The 18,960-nt window shown below is 47.0% G+C and overlaps 1 protein-coding gene across 1 annotated transcript; it reads left to right on the forward strand.

The window, feature by feature from the left end:
• Positions 1 to 3,042: 3,042 nt before the first annotated feature.
• On the forward strand, positions 3,043 to 17,255 carry CLTB (clathrin light chain B). The gene is made up of 5 exons (XM_035105801.2): positions 3,043 to 3,406; positions 5,786 to 5,832; positions 11,270 to 11,387; positions 12,473 to 12,584; positions 14,056 to 17,255. The coding sequence occupies exons 1-5, from the start codon at positions 3,223 to 3,225 to the stop codon at positions 14,225 to 14,227; spliced, it is 633 nt and encodes a 210-aa protein (XP_034961692.1). The 5' UTR covers positions 3,043 to 3,222; the 3' UTR covers positions 14,228 to 17,255.
• The last annotated feature ends 1,705 nt before the right edge of the window (positions 17,256 to 18,960 follow it).

The raw sequence follows: 18,960 nt of genomic DNA on the forward strand, positions 1-18,960 counted from the left end.
ATCATATTTCCTGAACATCACAATTTATGTATATAAATTTATACATAAGCTGATCTACTGGTATATAATTCCAACATTTGCTTACAAAAATAATAAACAAGCTCAGAAAAAGGCCTTTTCAGTTCCCTACTTTGCAGTAAATGGATGACATTACATAAGGAGACCCACATGCTAACACTCCAGGTGACTTGTGGAGAGGGATGGCAGGCAAATATCTGGGTTTTCCTACTACTAAACTCTTGATTATAAGCAGCAGTGAAGTTCACAGGGCTGGAATGTCCCCACATGTAAACAACTGGCTGAGCCAATTTTTATCCAGTGGCTCCATTCCTCTGCTCTCATCCTTAATGCAACAATCAGAGTGGCTACAGAATGGCTATCTGCCATGGCACTCCTCCTTGATTGAGCAGTGAAGTGCAAAGGCAAGGACAGTTTGGAAGAAAAGAGCACCAAGAATGTTTTTAATCAAATTACACCTATGTGGTGTAGTGGTTAGAGGGTTGGACTAGGACCTGGGTGACCAGGGTTCAAAACCCCACTCCACTCAGCCATGAAGCTTGCTGGGTGACCTTGTGGGTCAAATGGAGAGGGAGAAGAACAATGTGCACTACTTTGAGCTCCTTGGAGGAAAGGTGGGGTATAAATGCATAGGGCTGCCCTTGAAGATGGTCTGGTAACTGCAGCTGGTGCAGAATGCAGTTGCTCGGGTTTTGAGTGGTGTTATGAAAGGGGATCCTATTTCACTTATCCTTATTGAGCTTCTGAATCCAATTTAAGGAGTTCATACTGGTGTACGAACGCAGGTGGCGCTGTGGGTTAAACCATAGAGCCTAGGGCTTGCCGATCAGAAGGTCCGCGGTTCGAATCCCTGCGACAGGGTGAGCTCCCGTTGCTCGGTCCCAGCTCCTGCCAACCTAGCAGTTCCAAAACATGTCAAAGTGCAAGTAGATAAATAGGGACTGCTACAGCTGGAAGGACCTGGTGGTCAGGGGCCCCTTTACCTTTACAGCGGGAAGGTAAACGGCGTTTCCGTGTGCTGCCCTGGTTCACCAAAAACGGCTTTGTCATGCTGGCCACATGACCTGGAAGCTGTACGCCGGCTCCCTCGGCCAATAATGCGAGATGAGCGCCGCAACCCCAGAGTCGGTCACAACTGGACCTAATAGTCAGGGGACCAGGGGTCCCTTTACTTCTCTACCTTTACTGGTGTATGAAGCCCTGGACATCCTGGGAACCAAGTTCTCTATGGAACTCCTCTCCAAATATCTGCTGGACTGTGGTTTCAGATCACCAAGGGAAGTCCTTGTTGTGGTCCCACCTACAACAGTGCTTCGTGATGTGAGGGCATGATTTTATGGCCTTTGATTTTAATGTTTTATGGGATGCATTTTTATTGGATTTTTGTGTACAATGCCCTGGTGGTATAGAAATAATGAAATGAAATAAGATAGACTAGTGCAAAGTTCATGGAGTTGAATTAAGGCTGTGAGATGGATTCTTTGAAGGATATTGTCTCTGCCTTATTACATTGGCCTCTGCAGGTAAGAAAGAAATAGGCTGCTTCTCATCCAAATGGCCCAGAGACTTTTTGCAGTGGCTTATCACCCTTGGAATGACCTCCCCCTGAGGTACGGCTTGCCGCTTCATCAGCAGGTGAAGACACATCTCTTTGCCCGGGCTTTCAGGGAGGAGTGGGGTGTATTGCATATTTGAATGTTGGTTGCTGCTGGTGGTTTTAACTGTACAATATCTAAATTCTGCATTTTGTTTAATGCTGTTTAACTCTTGGGTTTGGACCAAGTATATTTCTACTGAGACCTTTAGGTGAAGGTGGATCATAACTATTTTTAATTAAATTAACTTATACAGTGAAGCCCAATATGGCATTAAAAGCTCACGATTGGGGGTGTGGGTTTGTTTTTCCTAGCACATCTCTAGAATGAATCTCTGGCTTTGTTATTATTGTTGTGACACCCCAATATCTGAGCGGTGTGAGATTCCAGGGGTTTCAGGCACTTACCCAGAGTTTGTGTTTCCTTTTGCAAGTGAGGCACAGCAGACACTGTAGTGTCTTTAGGATATATGGTTTATATGTACATATGTACAACCTGAGCCTACAACGGAGGAGCTCACAGTATCAACACGCCAAGAGGATCATGTTGTTCACATAGCCGCAGTCTTGGATTCAAACAGAAAGCAAACATTGGTCTCTAACTTTGCTCTCTTTCTCTCTCCAGATTGCTGCTTTCCTTCTAATTCACATTTTTCCTAACCTCTCTGCTCTAAACTCTGGCTTTGTCTGTTGAGGAAGGGGACCCTATCCATTTGCTGTCTAGCACAAGCCCTTTAATCCTTTATTTCCTTAAGGGCCCATCACCCAGGAGGTTAACCTGGCTTGATTAGCTATTAACACTTGCTGAATCCAGCGATTCGAAGTGCCTCATTCTCAGCTTAACATCCCAACCCTTGATTAAATTCTAACACTTACTGGATCTGGAGATTAGAGAGGTCTGGCACCTGCAAACTCATAACACTACATAAACTGCCAAGTTTCTCTTTATTCCTGGTTTCACCTACTTGAGCCTGCAGCCCACCTGCAGACGCCTTGGCTTCACCATTAGCCATCTTTTCCTTTTAGTTTCACTTCATAGTGGATGAAGTCTGGAGAACTTTGCAAGCCCAAAAGCTATTTTGTGCCATTTGGGCCTAATCAAATCCACTTTTGGCCTAATACGGTACCCCTTATTGTCTGGATTTTGCAATTTCCAGAAGGGCTGCAAAAGGTGACTAGTCAAAAATAAGTCCGGCGCCCGCGGGGCGGGGGAAGCTTCAGTCTTAAGATGCCATCTCTTGCCGTCGTCACGATGCTGGCAAATCTCTCCCTGGGCGGAACTGCTCTGATTTTCGACGGCGGCGATTCCGTCGGTCCAGCCCTATAGCAAGCAGGAGGCGCCGCAGTGCTTCCCCCTCGCGGCTCCGGGGCTCCTCGGCAGCCTGGCTGGTGAGGTCACCTCCCTTCGCCCGTCCTCTCGCGGCGAGGCTCCTCCCGACGCCGCCCGACGCCGCAGTGACAGCTGAGCCCGGGCTTCCTTGTCGCTCGGCGGTTCTCTTTGCTTACCTTTGCAGCCAAGGAGCGCCGTCGGCGCAGCTCGGGTCGCCTGCCCGTCGTCCTCGAGGAAGGAAAGGGTCGGGAGGCGCAGCTGGCGGGGTGGGGGAGGCAACATGGCTGATGATTTTGGTTTCTTCTCCTCGTCGGAGAGCGGAGCAGCCGAGGCCGCCGAAGAGGACCCGGCCGCCGCTTTCCTGGCTCAGCAAGAGAGCGAGATCGCGGGCATCGAGAACGACGAGGGCTTCAGCACCGCCGACGGGGCCGCGGGAGGCAGCCAGGAGGCAGCCGAGGCGCCGGGTGAGCCGGAGCGGCGAAGGGCAAAGAAGCGGCGCGCGGGCCTGCGCCGAGATGCGGCGGGCGAGCCGGGCTTCTCGGGGGGTGCGGGCGGGGGAGGCGCCGCGGCCGCGTAGGGGAGGCGCCGCGGGACACCTGCTTGGCATGCAGAAGGTCACGGGTTCCCTCCCAGCCATCTCTGGGTAGGGCTGGGGACGACCCTGCTGCCAGTACCCCCGCTAGGTGGACCAGTTGCCGGACTAGGTGCTGGGGCAGCTCCCCGTGTTTCTGTGCATTCCTCCTCAGCCTGGGTATGAAGATGAAGCGGCAGATAGAAGGCTGGCTTGGAGGGGGCCTCTGAGGTTCCCCTGTCTCTCCTTGGGGTGGGAGAAGAGGAAATGGTACTCCCTGTCCGCCTTTCCCGAGGCCTTGGCCGCCAGCAGTCTGGCAGAGATGTCTTTGCCTCTGCTACAAATTATAACTTTGCCTGCTTTTGGTGCAGTCTTTGGTAGAACACTGTCCTCCTTTTATCTAACTCAGCCCTTTAGGTCAGGAAGCAGGTGTGCTTTGGATTTGGGACTCTCATAGGAAACAGAGGCCTTTTACTCTTCAGGACAACCTCTGCAGCCACAGGAAGGGAATCAGAGTTGGGAGAGGTCTCAAAGACAATTTGGGCCAACCTGCTGCTGATGCAGAAGCTCCCTTCTACACTTAAGATCTTTGAACGGTTAGCATCTTTTGGCCAGGTGTGAACAGTTGGCCCAGGGCAGAACAGCCCCAAGCGTGACCCGCAGAGAGAGCTCTCACTAGTCTTCCTTGGCTGGGATGAGGCAGGCAAGTATTAGGCCCAAGTGTTAGGCTGGGGAGAGACGGTATAGAAGGAAGGGACCATTCTTAGGAGACAGGCCTTCTGAAGCTCAGGGCCGACTTTGGGAGGAGTCCTTACAAATGCTGCCAGACCAGATCCAGACTTCCTGGGTGTAGCCAGCTACCGTATTCAGGGCATGTGTGTGGTGCCAAGGAAAAGCAAGGGCATCTACAAGGAAGTGGCATAAGGAAAGGAAGGAATAGGTTACCTTACCATGGGAAAAGCACAAGGAATGCTGCCACTTTGTCCTTTGACTTACTCTCCCTCCTTTGCCTTAGCTCTGCTGAGGGTTGTCAACTTTTTCAGCTGGCCTGCTCCTGTGCCTTTGCCATCAGCGTGGCTCGTGGGAATTTTCCACTGCTGGATCTCCTTGCCAAGAAAAGCTTCTTAATTTCTGCATGTCATGTTGCTGTTGAAAGCAGAACAAGTGAAAAAGACAAGTCCATTCTTGGCTCTGCTTAGTCAGGAGCCCTGAAACTATCTTCTTCCCAAGCAAGAAAGTTACACTCTTTAGCCATAGTTGCTGTTTCAAAGGCCTTGTGAACTGAAAACACACTGTCCCCATTTGGCCTTTCCAAGCATGCTCCAAGTAAGCAGCCTAGAGTCTCAGAACCTGTTTAAACAGTTGACAAGGGATCCCCCGCTTCTTTGGAGCCCATTAAATATCTGGAGTCAGCCCCCTTCTTGTGAGCTTTCTGACCTCAAGGACTGTATATATTTCCGTTGATCTCTAAGGAAACATGTATGGGACCAGGCTGCTGATTAGTTAACTTAATTTTGTTTCTTCCATTGTACATCCACCCACTCTTTCCTATATTCCCACTATTTCCCCACACCAGTTCATGCATTTGATGAATTAAGTTCTAGCTTACGGAAATCTATGCCCACGATTTGCATCCTCATCTAACCAGCTTTTCTTAGTAACATCCACTGTGTCTTACCCTCAGTGCAAAAATTACACTGTCCCATTTAACTCAGTGGGGACTTATTTCAAAGTAAATTCCTATCATCTCCTGCTATCAGATTTACTTGCAGTGCTGAGGAAAGGGGGCTTCTGGCTTCTAATACCTGCAGAACTTCTGATCTCAGAAGTTGCTCACAGGTGCCATAGTTACCAGGTCCTTATCCAAGGGCTTAGAGATTAATGAAAATGAGGCGCAAATTGATGAACTGACTTTTACTGAGAAGGTTGCACAAAAGACTCTAACAGCAACTACAACCATTGGCTTGGCTACTTAGGACTAATTTTGGGGTGCTGGAATATAGGGGTGAGTGTTCCAGATTAATGCACTTTCTGTCCCCAGATTCTAAGACTCTGGATTTTCTGTCTTCCAGCTTCCACACAATGCTGTGTTTACCTGTCTGACGCAGACCTCTCACTTTTGTAACCCAGTCAAGCCATGAGGCAGACAGCTGGTCCCATAATATAACCCATTCCACCAGCCTTGGAATGCCCCTCCAGATGTTTTTGGCTACAGCTTCCATTAGCCTCAGTGGCACAACTTGCTATTAACATGTTTTTTTTTCTTCTGCAGCTGATTTTGACAGCAATGGGGCTACTGTGAACGGAGACCTCTATCAGGTGAGACTCTGAGAGAAACTTGTGGGGCTGGTGAATATAGACAACACTGAGCTAAATGGACCAAAGTCCTAGAAGTCAGAGGTTTTCATTGTCTGTCTGTGGGTTGGTTGGATTTTGTTTTGTTTTAGTCTTGAAAACTGAATGGTTATCTGGAGGGCACACATGGTTCCTCTGTTGTGCTGCTGTGATTGCCACTGATACCATGGCTGAAAGAATAGTTTGGTGCTGTCTTTTGTGTTCTAGTCAGATGGTGCTCCGTGAGCACACCTTCTCCCTCCACAAAGGCCCTTTAGCCTCCTGTTTCTGCTGACATTAGCCTCCAGTTGCTTAGGGCTCTTACAGTGTTGTGTGTGGGCAACCACTTACAAGCTGCCAAGGAGGAATTCAACATGCGCTGCCCTTTCAGATGCCATCCCACACCATGACGTATAGGAACAAGCCCGGTCTGCTTGGGTAGATGCAGAGGCAGCGATTGTTGTGGAGTGCTTCACCCCCTCCTTGTTGTGGTATCGACTTGCTTTATAGCAGCATAATCTCATTGGAGATGGGTAGATTTAATTAGATTAGCGGATTCGGATGCGGGTGGAGGGTAATCCAATAACCTTGCTCTACATGACAAGCAGCAATAGTTGTGAAGCTGAGAGAGCTTTGTGCTTAATTGCAGCCACCTTTCACTCTCCAACTTGAACCCCATAGGAGTCTGACTGCTGATTCTGGAAAAGCAACCCACCTATCTTTAGGAACATAGGACATTGTCTTATACCGAGTCTGACCATTGGCTCACCTAGCTCAGTGTTGTCTACAAGGACTTGCTAGAAGCTATCCAGAGTTTCAGGCAGGAAATTTCCCCCTACCTAGAGAAGCTTGGAATTGAACCTGGGGTCTTTTGTATGCAGAGCAGATGCTCCACTGCTGAGCTATGGCATTACCTTCTCTTACTTGCTTCCAGACATAGCAAATCAAGATAACAGTTTGTGGACCATAAGCTTTCATATAGCCAGAGAGCTGGCCGAAATAGCGAGCTCGAGGTTGTAGAGAGAGTTTGAGGCATGCTGGGAAATACTTGTGGAATTATATTGCAGTGACAGTGCTAACATCTGAATAATGCTTGCATGCACATCTGTCAAAGCATGTTTACTCTTTGGGAAATAGTCCAGCGAGACTTTTAAGGCAGTTTTGGCCAGTTTCTTCAGGCTAGAGGTGTGGATGTGTTAATTTGCACATTCCACGAGGGAGACCAGTTTTAAGGCTGGAGTAATTTCCCTTAAAGAGCCTAGGATTTGAAGGGAAAGTGTGGGGTCCTCTTGTTGTTACAGGAGAAGTAAGAAGAAAGTAAAGCCCCCAATATAGAGCTGATTTGGTGCAAACCAAAACTCTAGGCAACAACCTGTTGGCCAGGGGTGCCAACTTGAATAAAATATTTTTTTTTGGGGGGGGGTAATCCCTGCCCAGCACAATCCATCACATGCCAAGGTGTGCACACACACCAGTTGAATGGCAATGCCCATCAACTTGGGTGGCAGCTCAAATATTTAATTGGGGGTGGCACAGACTCCTCGGCCTCTAGGAGTTGGCTTCTATGTTGTAGGCTGCTGGGTGGCAGATAAAAACTTCCTTGAGGACTAGATGCGATTGCAGCCTTTTTGCCACACCCCACCTCATCTGACTTTAATGTTTCCCTTCCTGTGGCTGCTAGCCATGTATCACATTTCTCTCTAGTGACACATTCCTTGTCTTTACCTCACTGCCTGTCACAAGAGACCAGGTGTGGCAAATTCTACCCCATTATCAAATTTATCAAATTATTCCTGCACTGCAGCTTTGTTGCAACAAAAGACGTTGCAAGAAGGAATGGCAAACAAACTGGGAGAATTAGATAGGCTAGTTCTGTAGTGCCCCATGAAACTTAAGGGGAAAGCACATTCTGTGGAAATTCAGGGACAGCCCAAGTAGGAAAGAGAACCCCATCCCACAGAATGGTAAGGCTGCACAAGTTATTCTGGCACAAGAGCTAACATATGCAATCATAATAAAACAGCCAACAGCTTGCTGCCTTTTCATGACACTCAAAATCAGGCAGCTACCTCATGTTGCTTAATGGTAGTAAGGTCAGCCGTTCCCTCTTATAGTGGGATTCTTTCAGCTTTCAGCCAGTCCTGTCCCTATTCGTGTAGCTTGACTACTGAATAGCTAACTATCTTCAGGTATCTGTTCTAGAGAGCTAGCTGTGTTAGTCTGTTGGTGCAAAAATGATGGAGAACCTTGTGGCATCTGTGGGAAAGCCTTTTCCTTAGTGAGTTCTTATCCCCTAAGGATTTTTGAACTGTTTTGGCGATGGTGGCTGGAGCTGAGGGGACTTGGAGTCCAAGTACACCCATAAAGTGACACCCACCTCCCTGATAAAGGGTGGAACACCTCTGCCTGGGTGTGATATAGGGGTCACCCACATCCCTGATATGGGGGGCGGGGACCTCTGCCTGGGCGTGATCTGCAGTCTCACTAGATTCAGCCTCTACCTGCCACCCAGTCCCATTTATCTTTTTATATCACAGAAAAACCCTTTTCAGGGTACAGTTCCTCACCGTAGTAATACCGTTCCTGGACTGAACCATTTAGAGAGGTGAGGGGGATGCTAGACTTGAGCCTTTCTCCCTGAAACATTAGCTTTTTGCATGGAGCAAGACTCTGTTGTTGCTTTGAGGTAAATCTCATTCTCCCCTCCTCCCCACCTTCAGTGGCCCAGTCCGGAAAGAATTTTATCACTTGATTTGTGTAAATTTGGTCATAGAAATTTGCTTTCTTTTTGAAATGGAATCTAAAATTCAAATAAATGCTTAAGTTGATTCTGATGTTTGGAATGAGGTGGAAAGGCTAGGTGGGAGAGCTGCTTCACTGAGAGCCAGTAAATAATCAACTGCCACAGCTGCGCACTGCAAGGAGTCCGACTGTGAACCAATAAAATGTTGTATGCAAATGGAACCGATACTGTGGGCCTTCTCAAATGCTGCAGCTGGCTTATTTAATTACTATGATTACTAGCCTTTAAATAAAGGTGACCACTTCTAGCACTTCCCGCATGATTTCAGCTTGAGGCTCCAGTAATTGCCATGACAATGGCCCTGAGTGGCGTCACGGTGGTTTTAGAGCCAATTGAAACAAGTGCCTGGCTAGGATCAGAGAAAGATCTCCTCAAGAAGGCACTAACCTTCTGAAGACCAACTGTGACATCAGAGGGATGACATCACAGAGGAACAGCTTGCAGCCGTTCCTCCTTAGAACTGTAGGTGCTCGCCTGTCGCACAGACATGAAAATCACGTTGGGAGCGAATGGCACGTTGGATAAGGCTGGGCAGGTACATGGCTGATGGTATCTATTGGGCAGCATAAGAGTGTAGCTTTCAGAAGGACATGTTCCTATAAGCTTGTACCAGACTAGGTTCAAGGTGCTGGTACATACTGATGCAGAAAACCCTATGCAGCTTGGGTCTAGGATACCTAAAAGGTTATCTCACCCCCTACATACCCAGTTGATCACTGCATCCTGCAAAAACCATCCTACCAGGAGGTTCATTCCACATGGTGTCGGAATCAGGCCTTTAGTGTGGCAGCAGCTCCCCTTTGGAAGTCCCTCCCGTTGCATATCAGTCACCTTCCCTATTGTCTTTCTGGTGCCTGCTCAAACATTCCTCTTTCAAGAAGCCTTCTGAAATCTTTACCCCGGTTGGTATCTCTCTTGGAATTGAACTGATTTTAGGCCCGTGCTGTTGTTCTACACTCTTTTTATATGTGATCATTTTAAAGAATTGCTTTTACCGGTATGTTAGAGAGAGAGAAAGAAAGAAAGAGACCACAGCACCACATATATAAAACATTTGTTTGTGTGTGTGTGTGTGTGTGTGTGTGTTATATGTGGCGCTGTGGTCTAAACCACTGAGCCTTGGGCTTGCCGACCAGAAGGTCAGCGGTTTGAATCCCCGCAACAGGGTGAGCTCCCATTACTCGGTCCCAGCTCCTGCCAACCTAGCAGTTCGAAAGCACGTCAAAGTGCAAGTAGATATATAGGTACTGCTCTGGCAGGAAGGTAAATGACATTTCTGTGCGCTGCTCTGGTTTCGCCAGAAGTGGCTTAGTCATGCTGGCCACATGACCTGGAAAAACTGTCTGCGGATAAATGCCGGCTCCCTCGGCCAGTAAAGCGAGATGAGCGCCACAACTCCAGAGTCGTTCGCAACTGGACTTAACTGTCAGGGGTCCTTTACCTTTTTTTTAAAAAAAAATGTTTTATATGTGTTGTAAATCACTTTGGGATGCCTCATGGGAAGCAATTCATAAATGAAATAAATAAATAGTACCATAATTTTCAGGCAGTCGTGCTAGGGCTCTTGAACCTTCTCCACAGTTTCCATTCTTTCCCACCTTGTTCATGGAATGGACCTTGGGAAAAGGTTGTTTATATCTGCTGGAGAACTAGGATTAGGACCTCACCATAATTTAGTGCAATACTTTTCATGCTGCTTCTTTTTCCATGTAGATTTGTGGTTGACTGAGACTATGGGTGGGTATGGGAGAAGAGTTCACTTCCCACCACTGGGAAACTCCTCTCTCTTGGGGGGCCTGCATCTGGTGTTGGATCAAAGAGACAGGTTAGGGACCCTACTGCTCCACAGCTTCCCTGACAGAGGTTGTCTTGGCTGTGGGCTTGAAGGAACCCAGAACTCTGGTTTTGGGTGAGTTGCCAAAATTCTGCCGAGTTGGCAAGGCTCATTTGATGTCAAATCCACATCAAAATAGAGCCTTTAGTGTTGTTGGCCCAGTCCTGCTCTCCCAATAGAGATTCAGCAAGCGCCTTTTGTTTCAACTTTTAAATGCTTGTTGAAAACTTTTCTATTCTGCCTGGCTTATGCAGGCAATTCAGAATGCATCTTTCCATAACAGTTAGTTGATGGTCTTTGGCGGCCCAATATACCTGAAGGACCATCTCCACCCCCATTGTTCAGCCCGGACACTGAGGTCCAGTTCTGAGGGCCTTCTGGCAGTTCCCTCACTGCAGGAAGTGAGGTTACAGGGAACCAGGCAAAAGGCCTTCTTGGTAGTGGTGCCCGCCCTGTGGAACGCCCTCCCATCAGATGTCAAGGAAATAAACAACTATCTGACTTTTAGAAGACATTAGGGAAGTTTTTAATGTTTGCTGTTTTATCGTGTTTTTAATATTCTGTTGAGACCGCCCAAAGTGGCTGGCGAAACCCAGCCAGATGGGCGGGGTATAAGTAAAATCATTCTTAATAATAATAATTTAATTAATATTGTATGTCTTTTTAGTTTACATATATATTATTGTAAACTGCTTTGATATATTTTATGATACAGCGATACATAAATGCTTTTATGAATAAAGAAAGAGAGCCTGGATCTCACAAACTGTTGCTTTTGCTTAAAGGAATCCAATGGGCCCACGGACGCCTATGCAGCCATTGCTAGAGCTGACCGGTTGACGCAGGAGCCTGAGAGCCTCCGCAAATGGCGAGAGGAGCAGAAAAAGAGACTGCAGGAGTTGGGTAGGAATGAAAAGGAGCAAATATAAACTGTACAAATGTCTGTTTTGTACTTCTAGCACAGATTTTTGAGGGACAGGCAGAGCTGGCACACGCTGTTATGACATACTTTGTCAACCCGGCTCTGTCCAGGTGCTGTGGACTACAACTCCCATCAGCCCCAGCCAGCAAAGATTTCTGAGGCAGTGCTGAGTACCCAAGGCCAGTCAAGTTATTTGGGCACCAGAGGCAGAAAATTGTCCCAAATGTGTCTCTCTTCCATGGCTATAAAAATACAACAAATTAAAATAAGTGACAGCGTGACACCCTAAACCAGCTTCCTCACTCTGCCTAATGGGAGAGCCAGCTCCCAGGAGCAGAAACCGGTGAATAATGAAATAAGGGGTAGGAGGGTTTCATCAGAGAAAAGGCTACAAGGAGGAACTTTAAAGGGTAAAATGAAAAAGTCATTGTAGGGCTTTAGAGGGGTGGGGATGAAAAAGCCACTAGGATAATAGGGACATAGATGTGGCTGGTGCTGATGGAAACATAGAATAATTAAGAAGATGGCAATGGAACCTAAAACATCCAAATATAGTGAGAAAAGACATATACGTTAGGGGTTCTAGACAAAATTTTAGCCACAAGCTTCACCTCAGGAGAGCTATTTTCATGGGGCTTCAGCTGGATATACAGAACCAGTAGGCCTCTTTCATAACACAGAGCCTGACTAGTTGGGCGTACACTGATTTGTCTCCTAGTGGTTATGCTCCTCCCTCATTTCCACTTAGCCCACTGCCTGTGTGCCCACTTCTTTGCCCTTGTTATCCGTGTTTTCGTGACCGCTTAGAGCAGCACTTGGGCTATATCTTGTGAGGGGGCTCTTCCATATCGTTACAGCCAGCAGCTCCCTGCCTCAGCTTCCTTCCAAGGGCTGTGGCAAAAGGGCAGGAGCTCACTAGTAAGGCATCTGCTTAGCATGCAGAAGGTCCCAGGTTCTATTCTCAGCATCTCCTCAGAGTCAGCATTGTGAGGTGTTTGGCTGTGGCTGAGACCTCCTCTCTGCCGCTGTCCTTCTGCTCAGCAGTTATGTGTCCTCCTCCTTTCAGATGTGACCTCCAAGGTGTTAGAGCAGGAATGGCGTGAGAAGGCCAAGAAGGACTTGGAAGAGTGGAACTTGCGGCAGAACGAGCAGATGGAGAGGAACCGGGCCAACAACAGGTATGGCTGGGAGAGACAGCTTTTAGCCCCTGCCAATAATAGCTCACTTCACCCCCGGCACCTACCAAAGTATCAGAGCTGCCCCTGGGAGCCATAATGCAGCCTGAGAAAAGGGACCTCGCTCTTTTGGCTCCCACACATCCCTGGGGGCAGGCTGGGTAAGGGAGCTTGGAGATAAAACTCCTGCACCATATTTCTACCAGGCCACACCATCACAGCTGTGCAATAAATTTATACGGGCCAAATAATGGATTCTGGCGAGAGTGCCTCACCAGGCAGCAAGGCTGGTCACTCTTGCATTCAGACCTGCAACACACAGGCGAGCCTTTCCACATTATCTGCTGCATGACTTCAAGGCGTTGTCAAACTAGTTGCTGCAAACATCCTGGGTGGGTTTCCTTTCACTCCCTTGCAGTCAATCTGAGATTTGGGCTCACTGCTCCCTAGAAGCTGCTGTCTCTGTTTTTGGGGGTTATGGACCATGCCAAATATTTCATCTCCATAAGGGGGCTTCCTTCTGTCACTCCTAAGCGTTTGACTAACGAATCTCTAATCTCCTGCTTTGTCTGATTCTGTTGCTCCTCCAAGGGCACTAACCCACCTTTCTCTCTTTAACTCTTTGCTGCCTTTCTGCTGTGCTGCTTTCTTCTGTCTCTGGGTCACACCGTAGGATTGCTGACAAAGCCTTTTACCAGCAGCCGGATGCCGATGTGATTGGCTACGTGTACGTCTCTCTATTGCTCTTTTTCCCTTTGGGTCCTGTCCTAAGTGGATCTCCTGTATGCGGCTGTTGGGCTATGTTCTCTAAGCTAAAGTTTGCTAGTTACACAAGAGCTCAGGTGTGCATTTGCGGGTCTCTTTGTTGCCAGACATTTTACAAGTGAAGAAAGGGCTTCTGCAAATGTTTCAGGATAGGCTAATGGTGCATTGGTTCCTCCCTTTTATACACAGAGTTCCCAGGCCTATATTCAGAGTGTGAGTGCAGCCATTTGACAGGGTAGTTTCCCCCAGTTTCCTTTAGAAAGTCTAGTGCTTCTTTGATATTGTTGTACTCAGAGCCATTCCTATCCCAAGAGGGTTTTGGCTGATCTTTATGTTCTTTGAGAAAGGTGAACTCAAAGCAACTTAGAAATACAAACATACAGTATTCTGAAATAACTTACACAAAAGTAAAGCAACGAGACATTATACAGCTATAACAGACATGGCACGTGAGGAAAGGGTTTCCATTACTAATTGTGCTTTGTGTTTCTCTGCCACTTAAGGCCGTTCCTTGATTGTTAATTGTTCATTCCTGATAAGTAAGTGGCAGTGCCCTTTAATCTTCTTTTGATGTGAAAGGCAATCTATTTTCAATCTCCAGTTAACCAAGCAATTCTTCTTAGCCACCTGACTGGCATAGTAGATAAGGAGGTGCTTGCCTGCTTCTTTTTCTGAGCCTGACCCTTTGCTCGCTTGCCTCCTTCTCCAGGGCCTCGGAGGAAGCCTTCATGAAGGAGTCCAAGGAAGAGATGCCCGGCACCGAATGGGAGAAAGTGGCCCAACTCTGTGACTTCAACCCCAAGAGCAGCAAGCAGTCCAAGGATGTGTCGCGCATGCGCTCCGTGCTGATCTCTCTTAAACAGACACCCCTGGCCCGCTAGCCAAGCCGGAAAGGGGCTGGGGGCTGGGCTGGGGGCCGGGGTGAGGATGCTGCGTTGCTCTTTGGCCAGCAGATTTCGCTGCTGCACAACAACAGGCTTAGATGGCCACCAGTAGGGGACACCAAAAGCATCCCACCCCTGCCCCTTCCTCTCTCCTCCGTGCGTTTGCATCACTCGGGCTGAGTGGTTGCCTGTAAACCCCCCCCCCTGATTTTACTTTGCTTAAAGGGTGCATTGGTATCTTTTCCCACATATTTATTAACTGCGTGGTTCCTTGGGCAGCTGCCCTCCTTGGTTCCCACACCTGCTGCCTTTGAGAAAGGTCACTCCCTGTTTTAGCGTAAGGGGCATTCACAGGCTTCCCTGGCCCCTGTTTATCCCGTCAGACTTGGCCAGTAGAGTAGGAAAAACACAGTTCACTTTCCCAGTACTTTGTACCAGACCCAGGAGGCACCACTCAATTGGAGCCCAAGGCTGCATGCAGGATTCCCTGAGTTCGGGCCTCCGCTCTTGTTGCTGCTTACCCCCAGTGATAGTGAGCGGTGACCCTTGAGAGTAGGCAAAGTGTTGGAGCTTAATCGTGCTTCCGAGCTGGTGCCTGACAGGCTTGGCAGGGAAAGAGGAAGGGGTCTGCAAGCCCTGGGGAGGAGGCAGCGGGGAGGGGGCAATGAGGAAAACTGACCTAAAGACTTGGTGTGCTGAAATTGTAATGGAGGGGCTGAACCTAAGATCTGTTTGAAGTCATGAAAGAGCTGCAGGGGGGAAATGACAACAAGCCATTGTGCTAAGACTTGCTTCCCCTGAGTGGAATGCTGTTTCTCCCCACCACCAGTTAGTTCTTCCTGAATCAAAAGCCTGTTTTGGCTTAGGTGATGTAGAAGGGGAAGAATATAAGAAAGAATCCTGAGCACTTCCTTCATATTCTCATTCCCCACCTCTCTCATTTACATGCATACATGTGCCCCTCAAGGCATATTATTCTGTATTTGCAAAGGCAACACTAAGCACAGGGACGTGATATGGGGTTAACGCGGTTTTTCTCGGAGAGATTGCTTCTTTCAGTTTGTGTGCTTCAAAGGGAAGGTAGATGAAAGGAGGGCAATTCTGTACTCATCTCCCACTAAGAGCTGTCTATGCCTTTTGGGCTTCTAAGCAAGCCAAGGTCCATTCTCTTACTGCCGCCACCCATAGTAAGTCAACACCCCCAAATCAAATACTGTACTTAAGAACGCATTCCTGTGCAGCTTGGAACAAAGTGCCACAGTATATTCAACAGGGCTTTCTTCCATATATATATATGCACAGGATTGCAGTTTTAAAACACATCACCAGCACAATCATGTCTGTTCAGAAGTAAGTCCCATGGAGTTCAATGAGGTTTACTGCTAAGTAAGTGGGTGTAGGATTTCAGCCTACACGTTTGATTTGAAGGCTGATTTCCCTCTATAAAGATTCAGAGATTTGCTGGACACCTTATGGTGCAGCTGATGACCTTGCTGGCATTAGATTTCCCCAGCCCAGGTAACAAACAAACAAATGTGGAGCTGAAATTACACTGAGAGCAGTCCACTCTCCCAGTGCTGTGTGAAGAGTAAGTGATGATTCTGTAGTATTTGTCCCTTTCCATACAGCTGGCCTATATCTTAGGCTCCTGCCGTCTCTCCTTTGTACCAGGAGAGGAGCGAACAGATTGCTCATTTTCCCATTGGGTGTATGTTCTGCTGTGAGGGGCTGCTTCACTCCTCTAATGAAGGCTCTTCACCTTGAGTGAATGTGAACCTAACAGCAGAAAAGCACAATGGCCACATGTGGCTGCAAGTGCGTATTTTGGAGTCTCAGGAATATATGGCCATTTGGGGGAGGGGGATCTGGGCTGGTTGTGCATTGTTGCTGAAGTTTTCAAGACCGCAGAAACAGCTGTAAGCACAGAATACATAGATTATCAGGGTTCACCTCCTTACTTGGGTTGGCTTTGCGGGGAGCTGCATTTGCTTATGTCCATGTATATTATTTAATGTGTTAAGGTCCTCATGCGCTAAGCTCACCGTATCATTTTTGAACAGTGAAGCATGTGTATAAAAAACAAGATCCACAGAGGAAACGGAAGTTCCTATCCCAGGAAAGACAGTTCTTTCAAGGAGCTTTTGACAACATTTGAATTTTCCACATGTGGACTGTCGCATCAGCACCTTGCTCTTCAAAAATGATGTGATAAGCGTCGTGCAGGGAAAACGGTTTACAGTGTTAAAAAGTGGGTTGGTCTGGGCCCTGGCAGCTTCCAGAAAAAGGGATGTGTTCCTATGGGGAAAGGCAGTTCTTTTAGGTAAAATGTTTAATAAGGTTCATGCTTTTCTCTAATCAGGAGCCCAACAGCTTGGAAGCAAACTCTATGCAGTACAAAAACCTTGTAGATTCTAGGGAGTCTTGCAGTATATGCAGCTCAAAAAGCCTGCCTGGTCTTTGTCCAACATGCCCTGTTGGCCAAAGATGCTTTGATTTGCAATGTAAGGTTTGTGACAACTGCATTACAACTCTCCATTGGGGGGGGGGGGCTGTTGCTAGCTTAGAGAAGCACAGAGAAAGCTGTTTCTCTTCACGAGGGTTCGTTTTAGGGATGTTTCCTCTGGAACAATCCACATTCAAGTTTATCTGAAGAGCTAGAGACGAGAAGAAGGGCCCTACAGTGACACGAGCAACAGATTCCAGACTGATAGCAGCTCCCTCTTCCACCATCAACTACAGAGAACTTCACAGCATAGAGGAGACAGCTGGGAGCATTGGTGGTCTGACCACTCCTCACCATATCCTCTGGAAACCAAGCTGTTTAATTTGTACCCCGGAATGGAATCACCCAGTCAGCCCAGAATTTCACTACTATGTCTGGCACCCCAAATGGCAGCAGCTGTAAGCTGGGGTGGCACTTGGGGGAGGCGGGAGCTTTGCCTGCAGCTGCTCTGTCCACCAACATTACAATCTGTGACTTTGTTAAACCACCTATTATCAATAAACTGCCACTACTACATTCAGAGTTTAAGGAGCCGCAGAATCTTTCTTTCCATGCTTCTTTGAAATAATGGGGGAGGAGAGTATTTGGGGCAATTAATATCCTAGGCCAAAGTTGGGGAGCATGTGACCCTCTGAGTTGTTGGACTACAAGACCCACCAGACTACATGAACACCAGTCATGCTAGCTGGGGCTAGATATTGGCCAGCTTGAAGGCTGCAGGTTCCCCAACTCTGTCCTAGGCTGAAGCCTTGCAATCCTCTGTTACAGGAGGGAGATGACCATTTTGAATACTTTTCTCTGAAGCAGCACTGGGAGTTTTTAGACACTTAGAGACTGATTCTAGGCATGGTTAGTTGGAAGTTCCACTGTCTCCAGTGACAATTACTCTTAGGTAAGTATTTATGGTGTTGCATCCTTAGACAAGTTCCACATAAGAAGCTTATGAAAGAAAATATGTCAGCAATGTTTGGGAGGCACACTTAATAATAGAGATTTCTTACTCCATATTATATTAAGAAGTTCTAGCCTTGGTTTATAAGGCATTTATGGGGCAAACTTTTATTAAGCAGTAAATACAGAATGTTTTTAAATGAGCCGTAGTTTTCCTATGTTCACGGACACAGATTTGAATTCCTTTTTTCATTTTAAACACTCTGAAACAACATGGGAAAATACACTTCTTTAGCACACTCTAATTACCCCCAATTTTATGAAATAGAAGTTGGTTTAAGCTCATTAGCTTTTAACTCATCTTTTTAAGCAGGTACATTCTGTTACCTTGATGAAAAGTTGCCTGCCTGTACATTTGTCTGAGGCAGGTAGAATTATATCCACGTACTTCACTAGAAAGAATTGTAATGCACTTTAAGAAAGCAGCTAACTACGAGCAAGTTTGTTGTAGCTAGTCTTAAGTGTTCATGGAAATGCCTCTCCTTTCCCCACTGGCAAAGAAAACTAAACTTATGCACTCTGAATTGACGGTCAGCAAAGCAACAGACTGCATTTAATGTTTGCCTGTCAACATAAGCCAAACATATTTTGGGCTTAGGCATGGATAAGTTACCGTATGTTCTACATTTCCTTCTGCAAGACACTGAGCATCTCTCACTCTCATAAAGTTGGAGTAATTCTCATTTTTAAACATCACTCATTTTAAACATCAGACAAGAATGAATTACCGTTGGTGGAGCAGGATGAATCTGTAAGACAACTCTGCCCAGACATCTTGTTTCTGACCTCTGCACCCTGAAATTTTGTTGGATACCTCTGCCTTTCTGCTAATTCAGGAGAAGCCCAGTCTCCTGGAGAATCTAAAATCCTTAATGTCCTAGCAACCATTGTGACAGAGGAGCTAGAAGGAACAGGGCTAAGGCTAAACATTAAAAACTATTAACTAACACTGCCCCATTATAGTTGCAATAGTTTATTGCAGAGTTCTTATTTTGTGGCTGCAAATAGTAAAGCCAAAATAAATAACAGCTTCAGTGAAAGGATTTGGAGTTATTAATATACAGTACAAACATAACTAGAAGGGAGAGAGGGGCATACAGCATTGTTACTTAGTGACAAATTCTTTGACTTTGTGCTGGTTGCTCATGCCTAGAGGAACTGCTTTGGCTATGTCAGTATCTGCTTATTAATCTACACAAGACTAGAGTTTACAGATGGCCGTTAACACCCCACAATACAATCTTATATACCTTTACATACCAGTAGGTACCATTAG

This window comes from Zootoca vivipara, chromosome 2, assembly GCF_963506605.1.
Source record: "Zootoca vivipara chromosome 2, rZooViv1.1, whole genome shotgun sequence".
Taxonomy (NCBI): domain Eukaryota; kingdom Metazoa; phylum Chordata; class Lepidosauria; order Squamata; family Lacertidae; genus Zootoca; species Zootoca vivipara.